Source organism: Caretta caretta, chromosome 23 (genome assembly GCF_965140235.1).
Source record: "Caretta caretta isolate rCarCar2 chromosome 23, rCarCar1.hap1, whole genome shotgun sequence".
NCBI classification, from domain to species: Eukaryota; Metazoa; Chordata; order Testudines; family Cheloniidae; genus Caretta; species Caretta caretta.
In genome coordinates this window covers 8,088,977-8,116,644 of record NC_134228.1, presented here as the reverse complement: position 1 = coordinate 8,116,644, position 27,668 = coordinate 8,088,977, and the positions used below count along the sequence as shown (strand labels likewise).

General features: G+C 52.2%; 1 protein-coding gene across 5 annotated transcripts in view; it reads right to left on the bottom strand.

The window, feature by feature from the left end:
* Nucleotides 1-4,309: 4,309 nt before the first annotated feature.
* The window catches only part of CLASRP (CLK4 associating serine/arginine rich protein), a 40,454-nt gene continuing 17,095 nt past the window's right edge, over nucleotides 4,310-27,668 (bottom strand). For 4 of the 5 annotated variants that reach the window (XM_075122642.1, XM_048834399.2, XM_048834402.2 and 1 more), the window contains 11 exons: nucleotides 22,872-22,913; nucleotides 22,322-22,543; nucleotides 19,802-20,056; nucleotides 19,184-19,363; nucleotides 18,828-18,867; nucleotides 14,646-14,706; nucleotides 14,497-14,555; nucleotides 14,132-14,178; nucleotides 13,969-14,051; nucleotides 5,128-5,152; nucleotides 4,310-4,507 (listed from right to left, as the gene is read on the bottom strand). In XM_075122642.1, coding sequence (XP_074978743.1) covers nucleotides 4,465-4,507; nucleotides 5,128-5,152; nucleotides 13,969-14,051; nucleotides 14,132-14,178; nucleotides 14,497-14,555; nucleotides 14,646-14,706; nucleotides 18,828-18,867; nucleotides 19,184-19,363; nucleotides 19,802-20,056; nucleotides 22,322-22,543; nucleotides 22,872-22,913 — 1,057 coding nt within the window. In that variant the 3' untranslated portion in view covers nucleotides 4,310-4,464. Of the gene's footprint in view, nucleotides 4,508-5,127; nucleotides 5,153-13,968; nucleotides 14,052-14,131; nucleotides 14,179-14,496; nucleotides 14,556-14,645; nucleotides 14,707-18,823; nucleotides 18,868-19,183; nucleotides 19,364-19,801; nucleotides 20,057-22,321; nucleotides 22,544-22,871; nucleotides 22,914-27,668 lie in introns of those variants that run through there. The other variant, XR_012665878.1, reaches the window with a different exon arrangement.

Sequence of the window (27,668 nt, the reverse complement as noted above, 5' to 3'; positions counted from 1 at the left end):
GTGAATTGGCATCAGTGGAGCAGGGATTTCAACTCTCTGCTCTGGAACCTGCCATGGGGCTCACTCCTGTGACCTGGAAATGAGCTAATTGGCCAAGGTTTTCGGTAGTGACTAATAGTTCAATTTGCACTCCTTAGGAATCCAGTGGGAGATGTCTTAGATATACCTGATTTTCAGAACCTGCAGAGGACTCTGAAGATCAGGCCCTTTAAGGTAACTTAGATTGAAATTCAGGCCCCTACTTATGCATCCCAGAGTCACATTAGTTTTTTTGGCCATAGCATCAGTCTGGGAGTTCATGTTCCGCCGATTAGCCCTCCCCCACAAAAAAACACTTTCAGAGTTACAGCTTCCCAGGCTGGGGGACTATCCTGTAGGTATGGCCTGCATTCTTTGTTCCTAGGTTTACACTGAGCTGTATTAAAACACACAGTGTTTCCTTGCACCCAGTTTATCAAGCAATCCAGGTTGCTCTGAATCAGCAACCTGTCCTCTTCATTTACCGCTCCCCCAATTTTTGTGTCATCTGCAAACTTTTTCAGTGATGATTTTGTTTTGTTCCAGGTCATTAATAAAAATGTTAAAGAGGAAGAGGGGCCAAGCAGCAAGCCGTGCCCCTGAAACACAAGGATTTTTAGTACAGGCAGCATGAGACCCAGCATGTGTCACTGTACTTGAAGTCTCCCGTGATCAGTGTTTTCCCTACATTTTACAGATAGGTGTGTAAGGAGCCAGTCAGCCTGTTCCCTAGTGTGTGGTGGGCTGTTCCCTAGTGTGTGGTGGGACACCAACTAATACCCCATCTTGTGCTTTATCTGCTAGACATTGATCCGTAAGCATTCACCGTCACTTTCTTCTGTTATCAATGTCTCAAACAGCTAATGCCCTTTTTGACATCAAGCTCCCCTCCCCTTTTGCCCATTTTAGTCCTCCTACTAAATAGGTTATAACCATTGGTTTGTAACATCCTAAGCATGCAGATCATTCCCGCAGGTTTCACTAATACCAACCAGATCAAATTAGCAGGAGTGTTATAAGCAACACACAAGAAGTAATTCTTCTGCTCTACTCTGCTGCTTAGGCCTCAACTAGAGTACTGTGTCCAGTTCTGGGCGCCACATTTCAGGAAAGATGTGGACAAACTGGAGAAAGTCCAGAGAAGAGCAACAAACTGATCCAAGGACTAGAACAGTGGTTCTCAACCAGAGATACGTGTACTCCTGGGGTACTCAGAGGTTTTCCAGGGGGTACAGCAACTCATCTAGCTATCATCTACCCTGGCCTATACTTTAAGAATGTAAGGTATATGTTTATCATTTTGCTAGTTATAGAGGTATAAAAGAAAGAATCAAAATCACTGTCTGCCTGTGTAAGGGCCTTCTATCACTGGGACAGTCTGAGGCCCTGTTCTTACTTTAACAACAGGCTATATAAAAAGCACTAGCAAAGTCAGCACACCCTAAAATTTCAGACAATGACTTGTTCATACTTTCTATATACTATACACTGAAATGTACAATATGTATATTCCAATTGATAATTATATGGTAAAAATGAGAAAGTAAGCCATTTTTCAGTAATCATGTGGTGACACTTCTGTATTTCTATGTCTGATTTTGTAAGCAAGTAGTTTTTAAGAGAGGTGAAACTTGGGGGTACACAGGACAAATCAGACACCTGAAAGGGATATAGTAGTCTAGAAAGGTTTTGAGCCACCAGTCTAGAAAACATGACCTATGTGGGAAGATTGAAAAAACTGGGTTTCTTTAGTCTGGAGAAGAAAGAGGGGACATAACGGTTTTCAAGTACACAAAAGGTTGTTACCAAAAGGAGGGAGAAAAATTGTTCTTGTTAACCTCTGAGGACAGGAGTAGAAGCCATAGCTTTAAATTGAAGCAAGGGCTGTTTAGGTTGGACATTAGGGAAAACTTCCTGTCAGGATAGTTAAGCACTGGAATAAATTATCGACTGAGGTTGTGGAATCTCCGTCATTGGAGATTTTTAAGAACAGGTTAGATGAACACCTGTCAGGGATGGTCTAGATAATACTTTGTCCTGCCAGGAGTGCAGGGGACTGGACTAGATGACCTCTCAATGTCCCTTCCAGTCCTAGGATTCTATGAATTGCAATTCTTCTTGGTTTGTTATCCAGCCTCCTCGCAGTGGTGTAGTGGCATTTAAAGAGCTAGGTAATGGCATGCTGCAGGTACCAGAGTAGGCACTTGGTTTGGATTCCCACCCGTACGTGTACATAAGTTGTTCTGGTTTAACACTTCCATCAGTTTAAACCCTACTTACAGCAGGTGAGCTTGCACCTGCCATATACAGGCTTAGTAGCCACAAGTCCATACCCAACTGGAACAGAACCTTTCCAGAGAAAAGTCCCAGGCTAGCGCATGGAGACCTCATAGCCCCGCGTTAGGATATAGATATTTAGGCCTGTCTGCAAAGGCCTATACCAGGGGTCAGCAACCTTTCAGAAATGGGTGTGCCGAGTCTTCATTTATTCACTAAAATTTAAGGTTTCGCGTGCCAGTAATAAGAATCCATGCGATCCATGCTGAGCTATGCCCCCTCTTGGCCCTGTCTGCACCCCTCACTGCCCCAGGCTGGGGCCAGAGGGCCACAGCTGGGGGAGGCTGCAGAGTCCTGGGCAGAGGCCAGGAGCAGAGCCCCAGGATGGCAGCAGAGCCCCCCCAAGACCAGTGGCCAGGACTGGCAGTGGGGCTGGCAGACGGAACCCCAGCTGGCAGGGGGCCAGCAGCCGGTACATCAGGCCAGCAGTGGAGCCCCCCTGGACCAATGGCTGGGACCTGGGCCCAGCAGCAGGCTGAGGGGGCCAGCGGACAGAACCCCAGGTGGCAGTGGGCCAGCACCTCAGGCCAGCTGCAGAGCGCCTGGGACCAGTGGCTGGGACCTGGAGCCAGCAGTGGGCCGAGCAGGGCCGGTGGACAGAACCCCGGCTAGCAGGGGCCAGTGGCAGAGCCCCCAGGACTGGTGGCCAGGACCCAGGCACTGTGAGGGCCATTGAAAATCTGTGGCACGCATGCCAAAGGCGGTACACGAGCTGGTTGCCTACCCCAGCCCATACTTTAAGAATGTAGGTATATGTTTATCATTTTGCTAGTTATAGAGGAATAAAAGAAAGAATCAAAATCACTGTCTGCCTGCGTAACGGCCTTCTCTCACTGGGACAGTCTGAGGCCCTGTTCTTAAGGTAAAGCCTTTGGTTAAGCAGCAGAGGCAGCCATAAGCTGGGAAGTGTATGGTGTCATGCTCGCATTCCAAAACTAGTCATACTGAAATAAGGCAATCTGGTGCTGTTAGAAAGGTGATCCGATCTATCGCCTCCAGATAAAGGGAAGAGCCTAGAAGATGTAAAAGGAAATTTAGTTTGATAGTTTTCTGTTTGGTAGGAAGTCACTTATCAATAGACATAGTTAGGAAACCCTTATGTCTTTATAGATGTAGTTGTGAAATCCTCACTTCTAATTTGTTTTGTCATCGTTCCTACTTTGCTAGTGTTTATTTGTATGGTCTGTGTCTGGTTCTGTGATTGTTTGTCTGCTGTATAATTAATTTTGCTGGGTGTAAACTAATTAAGGTGGTGGGATACAGTTGGTTAGCTAATCATGTTACAATATATTAAGATTGGTTAGGTAAGTTTCAGTAAAATGATTGGTTAAGGTATAACAGACTATTACTATATAAATTAGGGGCAAACAGGAAGTAAGTTGGGATTCGAAAATAAGGAAAACGGAACTTGGATTTAAGCTTGGTGAAAGTTCACCCCAATAAACATCAAATTGTTTGCACCTTCGGACTTTGGGTATTAGTGCTCTCTATTCATGCGAGAAGGACCAAGCGAATGGGAGGGTGAAGAAGTAAGCCCTCTAACACGCTGGAAGGAGCCTCCCCTCTCAGCACACTAGGCATACCCTAACAGCACCCACTAGCCCATCGAGCAGAGAGGGCCTGGGGTGGAGGAATCTGACCTTTCCTTTGGAAAGCCACAGCCTAAGCCACCCTGTGTCCTCCAAGCCTTACTCCTTCTGCTGCCTGCAGGGACAGGCCACAGCCATTCCAAAGGGAAGGGCATGGCTTACAGCTATTGCCCCCTAACCCCAATTTCCAGGGTGCGAGCTGGTTGCCTTACACTGCAGACCCACTCCCCTTCTCACAAAGGGAAACTGCTCAGCTCCACCCCTGCCCTGCCCCGTCACAGGAAAGCTCGGCAGTTACCCTGGGTGCAGGTCCTTGTAGAGACTGATCTGAGGCCTCGTCCTGTATGTCCAGTTTAAGGCTCCTGCAAGGGCTAAGGAGGATTTTTTATTATTATCCGATACTGGCATCTTAAAAACAGAACAGCAATGTACAGCTTTGCTACACAGCAGGGCTGGCGGGGCCTGCTGAGCCGACCACACCACAGGGGGCAGAGACCAGGGCTGCGCTGGGACCCACGCTCTAATGGCGGTAGTGAGGGCTTCTGGACCGGGAGCGGGAACGCCTGCAAAGGGAGAAGACAAGCTGGTTAAAGCAAGGAGGGGAATGCGCAGAGGGGGCCGGCGCTGCCCCCCTTCCTATAGGGGGCAGCAGAGCTACATCAACTTCTCTGGTCCATGAAAAAGCCTGACACGGGACTCCCTGCATTTGACTCCCTCCTGTCTGCTGAACCCAGCCGCACACAGGGACTGGGCCACTCGATTCTCCCACCTATGCAGGACGACTCTGCACAGGGCAGCCAAGCTGTCACAGACACAGCTGGCTGAGTGCACCTGAGCCTGCCCTCAGCACAGCCAGCCTTGCCCTCCCCTGCTGCAGGGCCAGGACACCCCCTGCCTTGGCATGCAGGTGAACAGCCAAGGGTGTGAGCAGGGCCAGCAGCGTGTTAGGTGGCGACTGGAGGAGCCCGCGGAGTGCCAGGGGCCAGGCTAGGGGCGTGAGCGGGGCCAGCAGGGCATGCCAGGTCTATGAAGACATGGGGATGGGGTCCTGAGTGATGTGTGTTCCCTGTGCCCACCCGCCCCAAGGTTCAGGACTGGCTGCCCTCACAGCTCCCCTGTGGGCACAGCTGGGAGCTGCAGGCAGCTGGTTACCCCATCCCAGACGAGGGGAGATTGAACCTACCTCCTGGAGGAACCATATTCCCGACCTGCAAAGAAAAAGCAAGGGTTACAAGTTGGAGATGAAGCCTCTGTACTGGCGGGCAGGGGTTTAGGAGATGCAGCTGCCCTGTGGGCATAATAGCTCAGCGGTCAGGAGAGGGGTAACCTGGCTGCTCTGGAAAGTGGGACAGCCCTTTCCAGCAGCTTTAGGCTGGGGGAGGCATCTCTCAAAACTTGTGCTGATTTATTGTGAACGAAGTGAGAAATGCAGGGCGCTGGGGAAAGGACGTACTGCACAGTACCAACCTGACCCTGCAGGAGGGGAGGGTAACCTGACTCACCGTCCCACTGACACCTATGCGATCACTGGCGAGCGCCAAGGCAAACAACATGCAAGTGTCTACAGCACGGCGGGCTATGGCAGCAGTTTCATTACCTTAGCAGTGTAAAGGTCTGTCACTCAACAACACAACCGGTTCTGTGTGAACACCAAAGCCTCACGCACTGGCTGGCTACATAACGTAAGGACTGGGAAAAAATGGTTACTAACCTTCTCGTAACTGTTGTTCTTTGAGATGTGTTGCTCATGTCGATTCCAATTAGGTGTGCGCACACTGCATGCATGGCAGCCAGATTTTCCCCCTAGCTGTATCCATCGGGTTGGCCTGGACGTTCCCTGGGGTCACGCCTTCACGGCGCTCAATATAGGGCCATGCCGACCTACCATCCCCTCAGTTCCTTTTTGCCAGCTACTCCGACAGAGGGGTAGGAGGGTGGGTATTGTAATGAACATGAGCAACACATCTCGAAGAACAATAGTTAAGAGAAGGTTAGTAACTTTTTTCTTCAAGTGATTGCTCATGTCCATTCCAATTAGGTGAACCCTATCCTTAACTTTTGGAGGCGGGGTCGGAGGTCAAAGGTTCGCTGACTGAAGCGCTGCTCTACCAAAGGCTGCATTGTCTCTGGCTTGTTAGGTAATTGTATAATGCAAAGTGAAAGTGTGTATTGACCAGGTCGCTGCTCTGCATATTTCCTGGGTTGGAACATGTGCCAGGAACACCGCTGACGAGGCCTGTGCCCTGGTGGAGTGTGCTGTAAGCAAAGGGGCAGGTACCTTCACCAAGCCATAGCACTCCTGGATGCATGGACATGATCCACGACAAGATCCTCTGGGAGAAGACTGGAAGCCCATTCATTCTGTCTGCCATGGCAACAAACAGATGAATGGACTTCTGGAACGGTTTCATTCATTCAATGTAAAATGCCAGTGTCCAGCGAGTGAAGTTTCCGCTTTCTGCTGCTTGAGTGCGGCTTAGGATAGAAAACTGGGAGAAAGATGTCCTGGTTGACGTGAAACTGGGAGACAACCTTGGGAAGGAAAGCCAAATGTGGCCTGAGCTGAACCTTGTGCTTACAAAACACAGTGTAAGGAGGCTCTGATGTTGAGGCCTTAAGTTCAGACACCCTCCTGGCTGTTATTGCTATCTGAAACGTCACCTTGTATGAGAGGTACAGCAGAGAACATGTCGCCAGCGATTCAAAAGGTGGCCCCATTAGTCTGGAAAGGACCAGATTGAGGTCCCAGGCCGGGACTGGCTGTCAGATGTGTGGATATAGCTTGCTGAGACCTTTCAGGAAACGACTGACCGTGGGGTTGGCAAAGATCGACTGGCCCTCTGCACCTGGATGGAAGGCAGAAATGACAGCCAAGTGAATCTTTACTGATGACATGGACAGCCCCTATTGTTTGAGGTGGAGCAGATAGTCCAGTATGAGGGGAATGGACATGAGTGTTGGAGACGGACGGTGTTGCACCGACCAGATTGAAAATTTCTTCCACTTGGCCAGGTAGGTGGCCCTCGTGGAAGGTTTCCTACTGCCGAGGACTTGTCTGACCAGGTCCGAACAAGCGAGCTCCATTGGGTTTAGCCATGGAGCTTCCACACCGTGAGATGCAGCGATTCAAGGTTCGGGTGCTGGAGACAGCCATGATCCTGAGTTATCAAATCCAGGAAAAGTGGCAAGGTGATTGGGGCTTCTACAGACATTTCCAAGAGAGATGTGCATCAGTGTTGACGGGGCCATGCTGGAGCTATCAATGTCACTGAGGCCCCGTCCCTCTGAACTTTGAGGAGCATCTTGTGAACAAGAGGGATGGGAGGAAACGCATACAAGGAGGTGGCCCTCTCAGGAAAGGAAGAACATGTCCACGATGGAGCCCAGGCTGTGGTTCAGGAAGGAGCAAAACTGCTGACATTTCTTGTTGCATCGTGTGGCAAACAGGTCTATCCGGGGAAACCCCCACTGTTGAAAGATGGAGTGTGCAACATCCAGGCGCAAGGATCACTTGTGGCCATGGAACGACCTGCTGAGATAGTCTGTACTCCAGGGAGGTACAATGCTTCCAGCTGTATCGAATGAGTTTTGCAGAAGTCCTACAACTTGAGGACTTCCTGGCAAAGGGGAGAGGAGCGTGCATCCCCATGTGTTTATATAAAACATCGCTGTGGTGTTGTCCATCATAACTGATACACATTTCCCTTCCAGATAAACTTGGAATGTCTGGCATGCTAGGCGGACGACTCTCAGCTCTCTGACGTTGATGTGGAGAGCGAGCTCTGCCTGAGACCGGAGACCTTGTGTCCTGAGGTCTCCCAGATGTGCACCCCACCCCAAGGCCGACACATCTGTCACCAGTGAGAGGGATGTCAGAGGCCTGGTGAAGGGAACCCCCACACATACCACCTGTGGGTCGAACCACCACAGGAGGGAGTCAAGGGCTGGATGAGGCAGGGTGATGATCTTGTCCAGATTGTGCTGAACCAACCGATATACCGAGGCCAGCCACGACTGGAGCGACCGGAGTCTGAGCCTGCTGTACCCACATAGGTACAAGCGGTCATGTGTCCCAGAAGCTTTAGGCAATTCCTTGCAGTTGTGGTAGGGAACTGCCTGAGATTTCAAATAATGTTGCCCAGGGCCTGGAACCGTGATTCCGGGAGGTATGCCCTGGCCTGCATGGAGTCCAATACCGCCCCTATGAACCCTATTCACTGGACTGGGGACAGTTGACTTTTGCACATTCAGAAGAAGGCCCAGTTCATCGAAAGTTGCGGTTATGAACCCAACTTGGGCCTCCACTTGCTCTCTGGAGCAGCCCTTGATCAGACAGTCGTTGAGGTATGGAAACACCTGTACCTGTCACCTGTGCAGGAACGTGGCCACAAATGTCATGCATTTGGTAAACACTCAAGGCACCACTGAGAGGCCAAACAGGAGGACTGTGAAATGGTAGTGATTGTGGTTCACCACAAACCTGAGGTACCTTCTGTGGGACGATGTGATTGAGATGTGAAAGTACACGTCCTTCAAGTTGAGGGTGGCATACCAGTCCCCTGGATCCAATGAAGGAATAATGGAGACCATGCGAAACTTCAGTTTTTTCCATGAACCTGTTGAGCTCTCGCAGGTCTAGGATGGTCCTGAGGCCGCCTTTGGCTTTTGGTATTAGGAAATACCAGGAATAGAAGCCCTTGCCCTTCAGCTCCTGAGGAACCTCTTCTACTGCCCCCAGCGATAGGAGCGAATGCACCTCCTGTATGAGGAGTTGCTTGCAAGAAGGGTCCCTGAAGAGGGATGGGGAAGGGGGGTGGAAGGGCCAAGAATTGGAGGGAGTATCCCCCTTCTATTGTGCGGAGCCCCCAGCAGTCTGATGTAATATGGGTCCATACAGGGTAGAAAGGGGACAATCTGCTCAAGAAGGTAAGGAGGGGTGGATCCAGTGTTCGTGCTGGTGCGCTGTCCTCGACTGCGCCTTCAAAAGGTCTGCTTCTGGCCTGGAGACTGCTTCAACTGGCCATAGCCCTGGCGTGAGGAAGGGTGGGGCCTCTTCCCATCATTCCTATTCCTCCGCCAAGAGCCATCCCATCCGTTCTGTGGCTGGTAGAACCATGGCGGAGGTTGCAGCCTGAAATGTTTCTGCTGTGTAGCGGGGGTGTGCAGGCCAAGGGATTTGAGTGCGGCCCTCGAGTCCTTCAGGCTATGGAGCCTTGTGTCTGTCTTTTCTGCAAAGAGGGCCGAGCCTTCAAAGGGGAGGTCCTGGATGGTCTGCTGGACCTCACAGGGGAGGCCAGAGACTTGCAGCCAGGAGCTCCTCATCATGGCTACCCCCCTTGCATCATGCGGGTGGCTCCAGCAATGAGCTTGCCCTCCTCAACCAGCACAGACAACTCTGCGCGGAAGTCCTGTGGCAGCAGCTCCCTCAAATTTGGCCATCACTCCGCAGTTGTGGTAGCTGTATCTACTGATGACGGCCTGTTGATTTGAAATGCGGAGCTGCAACCCCCACATCGAATAGACCTTCCTGACAAACAGATCTAATTTCTTCACCTTCCGGTTTTTTGGGGAGGGTTAGCCACGTCCCCTACCAGGGAATCTGGTGGAGGGCACGTATAAAGGTGCTCATATCCCTTTGAGGGAACAAAGTACCTCTGCTCATTCCTCTTCGCCGTGGGAGGCAAAGGGGCCGGGGTCTGCCACAAGATTTTAGTGGCCTCACTGATAGTTTTAAATAAGTGGCAGGGCAATGCAGGAGAGCCCGGAGGGGGCAAGAAAGTTCACCATAGGGTCCGCGTCCTCTACTACCTCCTCCGCCTGGATCCCTAGGTTCTGTGCCACCCCCCCAAGCAGTTGTTGCAAGACCCTGCTGTCTTCCAGGGCTGGGGCTGTTGACGTGCGCATCACTGCCTCATCTGGTGACAACGAAGACAAAAGCCTGTCTGGCAGTGGGTCGTGCTCCCTGCCCTCAGCGCCAAGGGGGTCTTGTGGCGTCCGGTGTCCTGGTGCAGTCCCCGATGGGAAGAACAGTGTGGCCACAACAGGTGGTGCCATGGAAGTCGGTGCTGTGGATGCCGGTGCCACATATACCATAGCCACCGACACTGGAGCCATGGCAGCTGACTGCAGTGGTCGCTACAGCCAATGCCCCCAGTGCCGACAGCGTCGATGATGGCATAACTGATGCCAAGGCCACCTATGATGACCTGGAATGGGACCTCTGGCTCTGTCCCCGGCTCTGATGGAACACCCAGGGACTCCAGAATAGCCACTGGAGTGGAGCCTGCCATTGACCCGGCCATGGTGGCAGGTAGGGCTGCCAATGGCACCGGGATCTTCTGCTCCTGCTGGAGTGATACAACTCCACCTCCGAGGACTCCATATAGGAGGACCACAGAGGAGTGGTGCCCATTGGTGCCGGTGATCAGTGCCGGGGGACTGGTGCAGCTCCCCTGCATGGGTAGCTGGTGCCGGGGAACAATGTGCAGGAGATGGTGATTGCTGCCCCATCATCACCGGCTTGCCCCTCAACGGCACCGAGGGTCACACTGGCCCTGGTGACTTGTCCCTCCTTGGAGGGGAGGATGGCGCTGTAAGCTCCAGCAGGTCCCTTGCTGCCTCTAGTGTGGAGGGGAGCTGCTGCTCTCGGCTGTGGCGGGCCGGTGAGCAATGAGGGTCCGGACTCGAGTGGCTCCCCATGAGGGAGGAGTCGGCATGACAGTGGTTGGCAGTGGGGCTGAGGTGGCGTGGCCTGGCCTGGCCTGACACGGGTCACACACCCAACCGCTCCTTGGGTTTTGCTGGAGGAGAGCGGCTCCTCTCCAGCCTCCTCTTCTTTTGGGGCACCGGAGACTGAGATTGGTGCCTCCCTGTGGCCTGTGCCGAGGCCTTGTGGGTGGAACCATGGTGGTGCAGAGGGTCTCTCAAAGAGCCCTTCCTCGGCACCGGCTTGCATGCCAGCGCACTCCGCACTGACGAGGAGGGGCTCGGGATTGGCTCTGCCAAGCCGGGGTCCAATTGAGGGTGGAGTGCAGCCTCCATCAGGAGGCTCTTGAGACACTGATCCCGGACTTTAGGGGTTCTGATGGCTCTCCCCAAACACTTCAGACACAATCTGTGCGGGTTGCTCCTGGGCATAGACTTGCCACAGTCCTCGCAGGCTTTAAAACCCGGGGACCGAGGCATGCCCCAGTGCCGGGAGAGCATTGGGGGGAGGGGTACCCCCAAAATTAAACCTAGCGAAGAAACTACCTATTTATCTTACCACAACAACTACGATAACTATATACACAATTTATAAAAAGACACTGCAAGAGTGGGGACGCTTGCCGAAGCAAGAGCTAAAGATGTTCTGGCTAACCGTCACTGGCGGTAAGAAGGAACTTAAGGGATGGTGGGTCAGCATGGCCCTGTATTGAGCGCCACGAAGGTGCAACCCCAGGGGCGCCCAGGCCAACTCGATGGATACCACTAGGGGAAAAATCTTCCAGCTGCCGTGCACGCAGCATGCACACACCTAATTGGAATTGACATGAGCAACACAGCCTGGAGAACTTTTTTTTAAATACACAGGCCAATATTTTTAGAAGTAGAAGCCTAAAGTGTGGCCCTTCAGCCCACATTTAGGCATCTAAGGGTGGGATTCCCAGAAGCTCCCACGTGATTTCAGAACAGATGTTAACGACGCCCTGGACTCATCTCTCTCAGAACAGATGAGCATTTTGAGAGTGACACATCTTAGTAGAAAAACTGCTATGTAAGCTCTGAAATTCTCTGAACACTTAGCAAACTGCGGAGTCATGCATGAGCCATCCAGTTCAGCAACTGGAGATGAACCAAGAAGCAGTTGGCTAATAGGGAGATCAGCCAACTGCTCTGGGGAAAGGACGTACTGAATGGTACAGGCCTGACCCTGAAAGCTGGGGAGGGTAACCTGACTCTTGCAGCCCTACTAGCCAGATGGAAACAGAACAAGCTAATTACACTTTTAAACTTGCACATACAATCAATATTTTTTATTCTTATTAATCTTGATTTAGCTCTACCCTCTGAGGCACCTGGCATTGGCCACTGTCGGATAGGATACTGGGATAGATGGACCTTTGGTCTGACCCAGTATGGCCGTTCTTATGTTCTTAATACCTGGCGAAAAGGGAAGTCCTGGGTACAGCAGGCTCCCGCTCGGGTGCTGGCCCTCCAGGGGCATGAGCCATTAGTGAGGCTGGAAGCTACCCAAATGGCACTGTTCCCCTAGAACACCACACACCACGCTTCCCCCTCACAGACACCTGGACCCCTGAAGAGGCTGCTCTAAGGGACTGCAAGAGTCTGACCTCGAGGGTACTGGGAGTAGGGGTCTCCCACTGGCCTCAAAATCACTGGCCACTTCTGAAGATTTAGGTCCTAATCTCTGGGAACCCAGCCAGTGTCCAGAGCACATGCTGAGGATGAAGAGTGACATCTGCTGGACTCATGCAGCACTGAGTCACCTCCCAGCCTAGCCCACGGCCACTGCAGCACCATCCCAGTGAATGCTGGAGCAAGGAGCAGCTTCTCTCCAGTTCTGCAGACAGCTAGCTCCTAAACAGCAGCTGCTCCCTGTGACACTGGACTCCATATGCTTTATGAAAATATGCTTATGAATGTGAATATGATGTAACTGGAATATGCTCTATGCAAAAGGTCTCTTGAAAGGTATCATTACAGAGCTTATGATCTACTGAGTGTGGTCATCTTGTTTGTATGTGTTATTTCTATGTCTGGAGTGAGGGGAAGAAGATATAAACTTGTTTCAGAGTAACAGCCGTGTTAGTCTGTATTCACAAAAAGAAAAGGAGTACTTGTGGCACCTTAGAGACTAACCAATTTATTTGAGCATGAGCTTTCGTGAGCTACAGCTCACTTCATCGGATGCATCGGAGCTGTAGCTCACGAAAGCTTATGCTCAAATAAATTGGTTAGTCTCTAAGGTGCCATATAAACTTGTATTACTGATGTAAATATATTAAGTGGAAGCCATTAAGGGTGCTTCAGAATCAATGAACTGTAAATGGCTCTGTTTACTTGCAAACCTTCCTGTGGAAGAGCAGGCCAGTCCAGGAAGAATGGAGGCTGGGGTCTCACAGGACATGTGACCATGTCACAGGATACTAAAATTCATCTTAAATCTGGTACTTTTCCATTTAGAAGGGGGGTGGGGACCCAGAGAGACAAACTATTCCCACCTTGTGCCAAAGCTATAAAAGGGGGTGGAGCAGGACAAGGAAGGTCCCAATCATGAGAAAACCCCTAGTTACCACCTGAGATGGCTGCTGGAACTAGCAAGGACTGTATCAGGGGAAAGGATTGCGCCCAGACTAGGAAGGAGTCTAGTCTGTAAAAGAAGCTTATTGGAACATCTCTGAGGGTGAGCTTTACCTGTAATCAGTTTCTTAATGTATTAGGCTCAGACTTGCGTGTTTTTGCTTTATTTTGCTTCGTGACCTACTTTGTTCTGTCTGTTATTACTTGAAACCACTTGAATCCTACTTTTTATACTCAAAATCACTTTTATTAGTAAACCAGAGTAAGCGATTAATACCCGGGGGAGCAAACAGCTGTGCATCTCTATCAGTGATATAAAGGGCAGACAATTTATGAATTTACTCTGTATAAGCTTTATACAGAGTAAAACGGATTTATTTGGGGTTTGGATCCCATTGGGAGCTGGGTGTCTGGATGCTGGAGACAGGAGTATTTGCCGAGCAGTTTTCAGTTAAGTCTGCTGCTTTGGGGGCATGGTTCAGACCCTGGGTCTGTGTTACAGCAGGCTAGCGTGTCTGGCTCAACAAGGCAGGGTTCTGGAGTCCCAAGCTGGCAGGGAAAACGGGCTGAGAGGTAATTTCAGCACATCAGGTGACAGTCCCAAGGGGGGGGTCTCTGTGATCAAACCCATCACGCTCCCTGCCCCCGAGTCTGTGCCTGCCCCACTCTCTGTCAGCACAGGAGTCACTTGCCCAGGCGGTGCCAAGCAGCGGGTACTCACTGTATCGTGGGGACGGGGAGCGGCTCTGCCTGCTGTACTGCCTTTCCCATTCTTCCCGCTCCTTTTCTCGCCGCTCTCTCTCCCTGCAGAGAAACAAGAGGGCTAAGCGCACAACCTGCAGAGAACATGCCCAGAGAACAACAGGGAAAGCAAGAGAGTTTACTTCATTCGGATCTTCCGGGCCATAGCTCGCAGCTCGTCTTCTCGCTCCTGAAAGAGAGAGGCACGGATCAGCCAAGCTCAGTGTGAACCCCCAAACACACACACTCCCCTCAGCACAGCAGTGTTCCCCCAACTTCACTCCCCACCCCTGCCTACTGAGTCCCTGGACCATCACCACTGTGGATGCTAGCTCTGCTCTCAGGTAACACATCCATGAGCGCTCCTAACCAGGCAGAGGGGTCTGCAGGGAGAGGCCATTCCAAATGGCCAGACACTCCACCCAGGGGTGTGAAATGGGAGTAGTGGCGCAGCCCAGTGATTAGAAGCAGAGGCAGACCCATGTCAGGGTGCAGCTGGGTCACGTACCTGCCTTTCATGTTCCTGTTGCATCATCTTCTCTTGTGCTGCCTTTTTGTCAGCTTTAACTGAGAGACAGAGAGAGAGATTTTAAGCAGCTGCCACAAGGCCAGGCCAGAGCAGCAAGTGAATTGCATAATGAAACTGGTCCTGCTTACACTGCCTGTTGAGAGCCTTCTGCATTCGCAACTTCAGCTTCTCCTGTGGAGTCAGCTTTGGCTACGAGGAAAGTTAAACAGAGACATGTTAAGGGAAGGCACAGGGACATCGGCACTGCCAGACAGGATCAGATCCAGAGGCACTCTTGCCGAGGAGGGCATCTCCTACACCAGATGCCTCAGAGGAAGAGACAGGAAACCCTGCAGCAGACAGATGGGGGAGCAACCTGCCCCGGCAGGTCTCATCCAGATCCTTGACACCTAGAGATTGGGTTAGGCCCTGAAGGAGATTCTCCCCCCCTCTCCCCCCACTTCCAATGTTCTGTGTTGTGTTGACTAGAGGAACTCAGGATATTCTTGTCAGCCACAGAAATGGTCAGTCCTTATTGCATCTTGCCAAGTTTTTGGCCTCAGCAATATCCTGTGTCAAGGAGTTCCACAGACTGTCTCTCATATTCTATTCAAAAGGATGTCTTCATCAGTTTTGAATTTTCACCTTCTAATTTCATGGAATGTCCCCTTCTAATGCTGCGAGGCAGGGAGAAGCTCCCAATCTCCCTTCTTGACCAGCCAGTAATTCATAGACTTTCTCCTGTCGCCTCTTATTCACCTCCTCTAGAGGAATGTCTACCCTACCGCCAGGAGGTGAATTTGTAGACATACTCAGGCTAGCTTTGGTTGAACTTGATCAAAGCTAGCTTGAGTAACAATAGCATTGAAGTCACAGCAGAAGGGGTGGAGGTATAGGCCAGCTGCTCCGAGGGGCCAAGGTAGCTAGATCAAATCTACCTTAGGTATATCTACACATGCTGCAATCCCACTTCCAATTGCAGTGTAGACATACCCTAAGGGAATAAAGCCAAATCTTTTCACTCTCTCTAGCCAAGAGTTTTTCTAGGCCTTTGACCACTGTTACAGATTTGTAGATTGCAAGGCCAGAAGGGACCATTGGGTATAACCCAGGCCAGGGGACGGCCCAAAAATAATTCCTAGAGCAGAGCTTTTGGAAAACCATCCAATCTTGATTTAAAAATTGCCAGTGATGGAGAATCCACCATGACCACTGGTAAGTTGTTCCAGTGGATAATGACTCTCACTGTTCCCGTCTGAATTTGTCTAGCTTCAACTTTCAGCCATCAGACCGTGTTAGACCTTTTGTTGCTAGATGGAAGAGCCAGTTATTAAATATTTGTTCCCCACACAAGTACTTGTAGACTGTGATCAAGTCCCCCCCCCTCCTCTGAACCTCCTGTTCTAGGGTATCCTGTGTGAGATAGGGTGACCAGTCTGCACCCCTGTTAATCTCTATCCGATCCTTTGCACCCTAGCCCCTGGTTTGTTTTCCTGGCTGCAGCGGCATACTGAAGAGGGCTCTGTTAGGAGCTGCCTGCAATGGTGCCCGGGTCTCTGGCCTGACTGGACACCACATTTACATCACTCCAAGGTGGGCGAGGGGGAGGACAATGTACTTTCCTGCCTTTTTCTGGGAGCACTCTCAGGCTGTGTGTTTCAAGCTGGGCCTCTCAGCTCTGGGGAGCTGCCCTGTGGACAGGCATCCAGAAACAAGAGGCTTCACTGGTGAGAATACGCAACTCAACTGAGGCCAGCAGGGACCCACTCACAGGCAGGCAGGGGCACCCAAAGTAGGGGCCAAGGGCCACTCTCCAGTTGGTTCTAGCGTAGATGGGGCGGGGAGCTGGGCAGAAGCTGCTGCTCCTCTAACAGCCACAGGACTGGAGGAACTCAGCCCAGGCAGCCACGTCTGTTCATGCAGCCGGGAGGAGACCAGCACCAGCAACACTCCAGGGGCTTGCTGGAGTGTGCAGCTTTCAATACCAGCTAAGGGAAACCCTGCAGCTCGTGGCCAGCTAGCAGCCTTAGGGCCACAGTTTGGGCTCCCTGGAGCAAAGAAACCCAACCCCTGGAGCACTCCTCTGATTTAACACCCTCCAACCCCACACGGAAATGTGACCTGGGCAGCTTTAACGTGCCTTAAGTTACAGGTTACAGACCGGTACTCATGCCACAAGAGTGCCCAGGCTTTGACCCCCCCGAATCTGCCAGCGGCATGGGACCACTGCAGTCCTTCAGGGTAGGGCCATGGAAGCGCTCCCATGGAAAGCCAGATCAACCCACAATGGGGCAGCTGATACTAGACTCCTGCTACGCTCGGCCTAGCGCTCTCCTGACCGTTAGCCCCACGAGTTAGCACAGGTAGGACCAGAGAGAACCCATGTGGCAGCACCACGACTCTGGGGACAGCACTGATCTCTCGCAGGGATTCTAGCCAAGGAAGAGTGTGTCTGACACCTGCAGTGCTGCGGAGCCCTGGCCACCCTAGCCCAGCTCCATTCATGGAGGGCCAGGCTGGCCAGGGCTTCACCTCCATTGCCCACTGGCGGAAATGCAGAAGCTCATCCCCAAGTCTTATTCCCTGAATGCAAGAAGTTAGTCCACCAAGACTGAGCATGTGGATTGCTGCTGTTGGCCGTCAGTCACGTTGATTGACATTTCCCCAGTGCTTTAGCAAATTTGATCCATTAGCCCAGCGTATTAAGCAGACAAGAAAACATATTTAACAATTGCCTTGAGGCTAGAACCAGCTCCCCACATTCAAATCATACCAAGAAGGTGGCTGGCCTATATACACCCCTCCCTCACTCCTTTCTGATAGACAGCACCCATCTGACAGCCTGAGCCCTAAGGGTCACACAAAGGCTCCCCATGGTGGTGGTGGCTTGGAGATGACCTGCAGAGCGGCAGGCAGAGGGAGGCCAGGGTAACTTCAAGGGCACTCCCTCTCTTGCTTTGCAGAGGATCCCACTGCACACCCCCACACAGGCACCTTGCTTCCCTAGGGGCCGTCTTGGGATCTAGACCACCAGGAGTTCATTGGGTGCCACTCCTTCCCAGACACATGGAGGGAAGCCAACACCCTGCTGCCCATTCCTGGAGAGCCAGTGTGCGCCTGGATCCCAGGTAGGAATGCAGTGACGTGCTTTCCCTTCCTATTTGGGATCTCAAGGACACAAGGGTCAACAGAACACAGAGTGCCTCTCTGCATTGCCGGCTGACTTGGCCATGAAATGGCCTTTGCAGAGTACAGCAAGGCCCCCTGCTTCTAATCCAGCACCTCTCCCTCCATGTCTGGAGCTCCTTCCTAGGGGCTTCATCTGGAGTCAGGGCCATGCAGGCTGGGAGGGCCATGCTTTAGATCAGCAGCCTAACCCTAGGTCAAGGTGCTCCAACCTGCCGCACAGGAACGGGTAGCAGGCTCCAGAATGATGCAGAGATCCCACAGTTGCGAGGCCCGGAGTCCGAAAGCACCAGGAGGTTTGTTCCAGGAACCAAACAGCTGGGACGGGAGGATGTGTCCTGGCCCCAGCCCCCTTGGCAGTTCAAAGCACCTTCTCCTGTCAACGAGTCTCCGACAGCTCCTATTGGCAGCGCTTTGTTTACTACTTTGTGCATCGGCACAGAGGCAGCCAGTGGGAGCAGTCACGAGACACTCGCCGCAGAGCAGCCCAAGCCCCAGACCGACAGGGTCTGGAGAGCACAGCTGGCAAGGCAGGGTGGGTGTTAAGCTGCCAGGGGGACTGACGCACCAGGCTGGTTTCCAGGGGCAGCAATAATCCCAGAACTTGGCACTCTTGCATTCTAGCTTAGTCAGTGCGATAGAGGACATAGGTTCATCCACTTACAGGGTCACTGAAAGTGGGGGATCTGGGTTAGCCCCCGTACCTGCCAGCCCCACCCCCCACGCTATGGACTGGCTACTACCCAGCAGACTGGGGTCTTTGTGGAGCCAGTATAAGGGAAGGTGTCTTCTGTTCCCAGGAATTCAGCGAAAGGGACAGTGACCCGAAACCCATCGCCACATGTCACTCAGATCTGAGACTGCTCCGTTAACCCCCTCGCTCGGAGGCAGGGTTGCTGGCACTTGCCTATGCTGGCTGCCATCCATTCTCAGTTCTAAGGAGCTACTGGGCTTGGCGGGCCTGCACCTTGAGGAGAGGGCTCAGGATTTCCAGCCCAGGGACAGGGGACTTGGGTTTCAAACGCAGTCAAGGAGCCCTTCATTCAGACAAGTCCCTGCATCTCCTCACTCCCGTGAACTACGGGGTCCCTTAGTTTGTTCTGCAGTGATGTGAATTAAACAGGTGAGGTTAAATTCTTACTGACTTTGGCAGCTCCTGTCTCTTTACCACCAGCAGTGTCAGCCCTAGAGGGGGAAAAAGAGCTGTGATCAGAAGCATTGTGGAGCAGATGGGACGCCACGTCCTTGTCTGGGAGAGTGAGAGGCCCAGCACTAACCTCCCCCCTCAGACATGGGCAGACCAGGCAGCTCACGCAGAGCTCGGCATTAGTCTCCTTCCTGTACCCACATTCCCAGGTGCCAGCACTCCCCAGGGCGGGGGCAGAAGAAGCCCCTTCTGCTGCAGGGCTCAAGGCCAAACACAGCATGCAGAAGGGAGGCCAGGGGGAAGAACTAGAACAGGGGTGGCCTTCCCTGAACGGGCCCGGCTCCACTCACTCACTTTTTCAGTTTCTCCCCCACGGCTGGGGAAGCTGCAGGCCTCAGCAGTTTCTCTCTTGCTGGAGAAGCTGATCTGCTGCGGCTTCGTGAATCACTGGGACTCCTGCTGCTCCGACTGCTACTCCAGTGTCTCCCAGCTCGGCCGCTCCGGCGATAGCGCTCCCCAGACCGGGAATGGCTCCTAAGAGTGCCAAGGACATAGCCAAGGACCGCAGGCTTCCAAGCCTTCCCTATGCCACAGTGCAAGCCAGCCTCCCTCCCACACCGCACATGCCCTGGAAGCGGGGCAGTAGCATGGCATTAAGGTTGCCAATCCCACAGCTGCGGATAACTGCGGGAAGTGCTGTTGTCCACCATAGCCCCATCCAGAGGGTCAGTGGCCTCCGGCCAGGGCTGGAGCGGTTCCTCAAGGGACAGAGAAGGGAGGAGGAACCCAGGGTGTAAAGCTGCCATCTCACGCCCCACCCAGCCCTGTCACTATCTCTGCCTCCAGAGGCACCTTCCTGCAGGTCACAGCAGCACATGGTCCCATTGCAGGGTGAACAAGCCATGCCTGGAAATTCCTGCAACCCCCCACTCTCCCCACCCGGCTCACTGCACAGCTCCGGGCGGGACTCACCTGGACCTGCGACGGGAGCTGTACCGGCGGCCCCGATCAGGCGAGTGTGATCTGGAGCGGCGGCGGCCATCCCGCGAGCCCCCTCCGGAGTAGCGCCGGCTCCTGCTGCGGGAGCGGGAATACCGTCGGCTGTGGGAGCGGCGGTACCGGCTGGACCGGTGGTGGTGCCCACTGGCTCGGTGAGAGCGGGAGCTGGAGCGGGAGCTCGAAGAGGAGGAGGACGATGGGGAAGAGGAGGAGGAGGATGAGCGTCTCCTATAGAGGATCAGAGACAACGCAAGCCATTCACGCAGAGGGCAGAGATGTGACACGGGGGTGCCGAAGAACTGGAGCATCATGGCGCGCCAAGATCCCTGCCCTCCTCTTAAGTAGCACTGGGCAGACTCAGCCTCTGGCCTCTGCCCCCAGCTAGCACAGCCAGCCAAGAAGCGGGCTCGGCATGAAGGAGGAACAAGCACGTTGCGACGGTTGTTACCAGCTCTTCCCCCAGTCCAGCTCCGAGACAATCTCAATACAGCAGCTCTTCAGAGCCAGGAGACATCGGCAAGTGGACTGTGGGGCCACATGAAGGCATCAGACAACCGTCCCCTCACTGCCGCCAAGATCCCTGCATGCTGGCCCAGGGGAGGGCTAAGGAAAGGACAGCAGTGCCCCCAAATGACTCAACAGCATGTTCAGTGGCCCCTGCCCCCCCAGCAGCGTCCCTGGGCTTGAGCTGCGGAGAGGACCCTGTGGACCAGTCCCTCACACTCTGCACCATCACCCCCCTGTGGCTAGCAGTTCCACTCCAGTCCACAGGGGCAGGGCTTACACATCAGCGGCTGCAACACAACTGCCTGCTGCCCAATTCACTCGTGCACAGTATGAGAGCATCTGGGGGTGTCCATGGCTCACTGACAGGGGGAGCCCCCCCAACAGGAGGGGCTAGGGGCTCAGTAACTCATGTCTATCCTTCCGCTACCAGAATCCTCCACCATCCATTCCCCCTGGGGGCCCACAAAGGAAGGCTGCAGGGAGAACAGTGGGGCTCAGGCCTTTGTGCAGCCAGAGGCCATGAAGGCTCGTTAGGCTAGAAAGGCCATTCTGGTCTTGCCCGTCTGCCCCAGAAGACTCTACAGAGGACAGGGCTTGCAGTGACTTCCATGGTCCCAGAGCAGGCAGGGGAAACCCAATTGCGATGGTACAGGCTCAGTGCAGGTTTGGTTACACCATCCTACCACAATGCTGGGGAAAAGCCTGAAGTCTTATCACTCCCCTCCCCATTAAAGGCTGAGACCATGCCCATGCCTGGGTCCTTCAACGAGGCCTCCGGCAAGGTACAGGCTCCACACCGGGCTCAACTCTGGCTGGCACAGCGAGTTAGGAGGGAAGTGGTTCTGAGAAAGACCGTCGGGAATGCTGGGCTCTTCTCACAGCTCCCCCATGGCCTCACTGCCTAAGACAGGCAAGCGGCTTTACAGCCCCCCATGCCCCCAGCACGTCCTGAGGGCTGGAGGAGTGGACCTTCACCTCCTGCAACGTGGGCCATGAGAAGGCTCAAACGTGTGACGACTCTCTCATGGGGCAGAGCTACCGGGGCCAACCAGGATTCTGGCTCCTGGCAACGCTGCAGGGGAGGCACTGAGAAGGGCAGTAACGTTAGGCAGTGCCAGTGCCAGCCCAAAACACCAGGACATGCAGTTCCACCTGAGGGCACCAGCCAAGGGCTCTGCAGAATGTCTGCAGCTCTGGCTCCCTACACAGCCTTGGCCAACGGGGTGCAGGTGGAGCCTCCGGCTCAAGCTAGTTAGCCACAGACACACAATGGCAATGATGCAGCCACAGCCCCAAGGCCAGGCACTAGCTTGGTCTATACAGTGCATACCAGGCACTTTACAACCCTGTGAGCTCTCAGCCTGCACTCAAATGCCCTGCTCATCTGGAGAGGGAGTTGGGACAGGCCAGTACGCTGAGAACAGGGCCAGGAAGTGCCTGGGCACAGGAGGGGAGGGGAAGTACAGCAATTCGGGGGTGGAGGGTATGGGTCAGGTGAGGAGAGGAAAGGAGAGGAGAGGAAGGGATATTGTGGGCAAGTAGAAGAGCTGCCCCTTTCCAGCTGCCAGATCCCCCATGTCATAGAATCTCTCTCCCTCACTGATGTGCCAGGTCCCTTCCCTGGGCCCCAGGACAAGCTGCCCTCCCGGAGTTCCCCTCATAGGTTGAAAATAGGGCTATTCAGGGCCTTCCAGGCACCGTCTACCCAAACAGGCCTCTTGCTCAGTCTCCTGGAGAGTGCCCCCAACTGGCCACCCCACACAGCGCTTGGCCAGCCTGTGGACAGGGCTGAGAACGAAATGGCAGCTGGAAAGGACTGGATGCCAAGAGCTCCCACTGGACAGGGTCTCCAAGCAGGGGCAGCTTGGCTTGGTGCCCATTGGGGGCACAGAGGGTGCAGGCCGATCGCGTAGATGGGCCGTTAGCCCCTGCTGAGTCTCTGGTGTTAAGGTTTGGGAAAGCGAGCCAGACGGGGGAGTTACCGACCGGGAGGCGGCGCTATGACCTGCTGCAGCGCTGCCCTGATGCACTTGGGTGGAGCGCGGCTTGCCAAGGGAGACGGCTTTCCCGGGGACTCCTCCGGCTTGAGCAGCAGCTGCTTCCTCGTCACTGCCCCCGAAACTGGTGATGAACGTGATCTTCTCTTCTTGGCCCGGGGAAGGCGAGCGAGAGCGTGAGCGGGATTCAGAGCTGGATTCTGAAGGCGACCTGGGAACAAAGTGAGAACAGGAGGGCTGCTTCACTGCAGGAGGTGGAATTTGCCAAGAGCTCCCCCAGGGGGGCAGCACACTGGGGTGGATGCAGCTTTTGGACCCCTGCTGGACCTCCCAAGGGCTGCAGCAGACCCAGCACGTACCGTAGCACCTGCTCCAGCAGGAGGTGACCTTTCCCCAGCCCAAGGGCCCCTCAGAAACAGCCAGAGTCTGTCAACTACAAGAATCCCCCTCAGAGACTGTCGCTGCAGTGGCCTCTCCCCCAGGACGGGCAGAGGCACAGCAAACCACTCCTGCCATGCCCAGCAGCTACAGGCACTCACCGTTTGTAGGGATCGTATGTGGGGCTGTCTCTCCTAGCATAGCTGCAAAGAGAGAACACGTTAGGGAGAGCCTGTGGCAATGGCCAAAGAGAGATCCAAGGGGCACAGCCTGCCACGTGGCCAGCAGCCAGGCGCCCTGCGGAGTGACCAGCTGGCAGCACAGCCACACCGCTCACCCTCCCTAGTGCCCCACTCAGTGCAGGAAGCAGGGCAGAGCTACTCCTCTTGGGTTTAACCCACCCCACCAGGGTCGCAGCCCCCCCAGACCTCATCTGCCGGTACAAGCAGGAGGGTTAGTGAGGGAGCCAAAGGCCTCTGAATGGAGCAGAGGCCTCTCCTAGAGAGGGAACGTAACCCTGGTGCACGCGGCCTGTACTGGCTCTACATGGAGGTGAGAGCACAGAGGTACCAGCGGTGGCCCACAATGCGTTACCTGGGCTGCAGGGGCCGGGTGGCAGGGCAGCGGCAGCCTCGGGGCTCGTGAGGGGTGGGGCTGCGAGCCCTTGACCCACAGGGCAGCCCGGCCGGACCCCTCTGCGCTGGGCAGCTGGGAACCTCACAGACCCCCGGCATGCGGGCCAGCCTTTAGCACACAACTGAGAGGGGCTACAGCTGTGTGTTAATTGGGCCGCATGCGTCCTCGGAGGTTGAGAACTGCTGCTCTAGCTCTTTGTGACTCAGACAAAAGAAGCCCGTCAGCCTATGATGGTTGAAAATTTATCAGTTGCATCAGAATTGGTTCTGGATTTAACTAAAGCCCAGGAAGGAAATGTTCCTAAGTTTGCGTCTGCTAGGGAGAAGGACGTTGTAATTAGGTCGCATCCAGTTAGTCCCAGGGACCAGGCGATGCTGGTGCTTCTCTTCTGCCTGTTGCTAGTGTGTTGCTGGGTAAAGATATGACAACTCTCTTTAATCAGGTTGATATAGCCAGGGCACAAGGAGAGCATGAAAGTGATTTAACTGTGTTACCCACCGACATTGTGGAAACTTGTAACTAAGTTACTGTGTGTAGAGAGCCATGTTGCCGGTGAGGAAAGCTGCAAAGGGAAGGAGAAAGCCTCTAACTATGGAGTCTAGCAGCTTGCCTAAAAGGGGGTTGTGTAAAAATCCTCCTAATGGGCCAGTGGTGATTCTGAGTGTAAGTGAAACTTAGAAGGAGGTGGTGGTGGCTCTGCAGAGGAATGCTTCTGTGGAGCAAGATAAACGTGAATTGTTGCTTAAAGACGCTCCTAAGGAGAAGAAGCCTCATGGTAGTTTTTCAAGCAGTTTGCTGTAACTGAGGGGTGTGCAAGTGAATTAACTGATGTAGATCAGGATGAATTTCTGTCTGTAGAAGGCAACAGTTGATTGAGACATTTATTTCAGTTCCTAACAGCCAGAATTTTTCTGTTGAAAATGGATCCGCTGACTTTGCTTTAGAAAGACCCAGTGTGAATAACTTAGAGAAGGCATCAGATAGAATGAAAATTGTCAGGGATTTGGAACAGCCCTATGATGACGACCAAGTGGCTGTGCTTGACCAGCTTGTTGGAACATGAATGTCTCCATATTGATTCTGTGAGTGAACAGTCTGGGTCTCAGGTTCAGAGGGAGGACTGAGTTGCTGAATCTACAGAGCAGGACAGCTGTGCAGTTATCTCTTGAGAATACAGGGGATGGCAGGCAAACTTTCACCCCTAGATACTTCGGATATGACTTGTAGTCTCTTAGTGGACTTGACATCTGATTCCATGCGGAAGCAGAGGTTGGTAATTAAAGGACACAAGAACCTTGAGTCTAACATGCTAGTGAAAATGGATGGTATCTCTTTAAGACAGAGTCCAGCCTTGGAATTGGTAATTGTTAAGAATCTGAAAACTAGTAAACAAACTAGTGTCTGTGTTGATGCAGATTACCTGACTGACAGGGGAAGAAAAGACTTACCCATACCAAAACTGTTAGCAAAAAGGACACACCTAGCCAGCCAATGGATTCTGTTACACAAAATAGCTCAGATTTTGACCTTTCAGGACAGGGAGGAAGGGAAAAACTTCATGTTGCTAACGGAAACCACAGGTTAGCCCTAAAATGCCAAAACCTCAACAGTATTGAGCCAGAGGCATGGCATAACACAAATGCGTGTAAATGTACACATGGGACAGATTTGATGTTAATATTATTGCTAACGTTAACTCTTGCGATTAGTTTGTTGCGGATACCAAAAACTGTAAAAATGTACAGTGTGCATGATCTTTTGGAAAAACCCTTGGGAGTGGTGCACAAGAACTCACTATGTGCTAGAAGCCTTTATGGGTTACTGTTTCTTTACATGACAACACACTTTATGTTAAAAGGCCTTGTGATACTGATATTTCACAGCCAGTGCCTGTAACCAGTCTTAAAACTTTTCACATCAGAGATGGCATTATAGACCTAATGTGTGTATGAAAAGGTAAACTAAGGCATATCACCCTATTGCTTTCATGGCTAAATGCCAAGATTCCTACACTACGGAGAACATTAATATCTACATTGACGATGTTAATTGCGTCCCAAACATTTGCCAGAGCTTGCATGGATAAATTAACTATTTTCATTAGCTCATGGCAGGATCATATGAGACCGGCAGAAATTATGCTGCAAAAGCACATCCAATCCACTATTGATCTAACCAAGTTTTACCTTGGTTTGTAAAATAATTCAATATTGTTACTTCCATAATGAACCTTACAAAGAAAAAGCCTGTTTAAGCCAAACATGATTTTGATGAGCCATTTCTGTTATACACTGATACTTCTAAGACTGGGTCAGAAGCTGTAGTAATACAGAACCAAGAATGGGAAGCCCCTACGATGCATTCAGCAGTATCTGGGACACCCCTTCCTGCATCAATTTTGTGTTGGAGGTGTGATGTTGGCTGATTAAAATATGACCACGTAGATCATTGTTGCTTCCACTGTTACACAATTGCAACAGATCTTACACAAAGTGTGTCAAAGTAAGGTGTCAACAGAAAAGTTATGATTTGCTGAGTATGATTAGGCTATTTGTATGCATGTATCATTTTTGTATCTGAAGCTATGAATATTAACTATGTACCTGTATTTCAAATGTTTGCTCATATGGAAACACCCACAAGGTGTTTAGCCAGCACATTGTGAAGGAACTATTCAAGTTGAATGGCCCATCAAAGAACACTTAACTCACAATAGAAGACGCCTAGCTACACTTAATGGACTTTCTCGTGTGATGGCCTCTACTATGACTAAGCGAAGCATGCATGGATACGTGACTTGCCCACGTGACTCCAAACACCATCTTATTCCCTGTAATTTTCCAGTGAGAACAATGGGTTTTCCCTCACTTGGCAGTTCTGCAGAAAAGGACCTAGGGGTTACAGTGGACGAGAAGTTGGATATGAGTCAACAGTGTGCCCTTGTTGCCAAGAAGGCCAATGGCATTTTGGGATGTATAATTAGGGGCATTACCAGCAGATCGAGGGACATGATCGTTCCCCTCTATTCGACATTGGTGAGGCCTCATCTGGAGTACTGTGTCCAGTTTTGGGCCCCACACTACAAGAAGGATGTGGAAACATTGGAAAGAGTCCAGCGGAGGGCAACAAAAATGATGAGGGGACTGGAACACATGACTTATGAGGAGAGGCTGAGGGAATTGGGGATGTTTAGTCTTCAGAAGAGAAGAATGAGGGGGGATTTTATAGCTGCTTTCAGCTACCTGAAAGGGGGTTCCAAAGAGGATGGATCTAGACTGTTCTCAGTGGTAGCAGATGACAGAACAAGGAGTAATGGTCTCAAGTTGCAGTGGGGGAGATTTAGGTTGGATATTAGGAAAAACTTTTTCACTAGGAGGGTGGTGAAACACTGGAATGCGTTACCTAGGGAGGTGGTGGAATCTGCTTCCCTAGAAGTTTTTAAGGTCGGGCTTGACAAAGCCCTGGCTGGGATGATTTAGTTGGGGATCGGTCCTGCTTTGAGCAGGGGGTTGGACTACATGACCTCCTGAGGTCCCTTCCAACCCTGATATTCTATGAAGCTATAAACGGCCCTAGAAATATCTCCATTTTGCCTCTTTCCTGCTCAAACCTCTGGACTATGAACTTATACTAATGGGAGCATTCTAACCAAGGGATAGAGGACCTTCCAATGATTTGGAAGCAATCAGAGACTTGACTTAAGCCAGCAGTTTATTCCATCCAGGGGCTGAGCAGGGCAGGCCTGCTACAAGCCTGATCCAAGAACTTGGCAATTACTGTATTTCATTCCTTTAACCAATTTTAACTCTCACCTTCCTTTTTTTCTTTTTATAAATAAACCTTTAGATTTTAGATACTAAAGGATTGGCAACAGCATGACTATTGGGTAAAGAACCCTTTGTTTGATGGAATTGACTTTAAATAACTACTCATTAAGTTTAGTGTTTTTGGTTGTGATACAAGGACTGGAATGCCTAAGGAGACAGCTTTTCTGACTTCTTGTTAGCCAGTGTGGTGAAACAAGTTTACTTTTGTTGCTGGTTTGGTATATCTTATAGGAGAATAACCATCAGTTTTGGATGTGTCTGCCCTATTTCTCAGCAGTTTGTCCTGCATTTGGTATTCTCAGTTGTGACCCACGAACGAATGGTGACACCAGCCTCCCCGCTAAAAGGGTTCAGAGGAGAGGAGTCCAGACAAGGAGAGGCAGAGACGGAAGCACATGGAACATCTGGAGCTAAGCGAGCCGCCCTGAGACCTTGAGGGACAGAGCTAATGAATTTACCAGATCACGGTCTTATAAGTTCGTGTGAGAGCAGAAG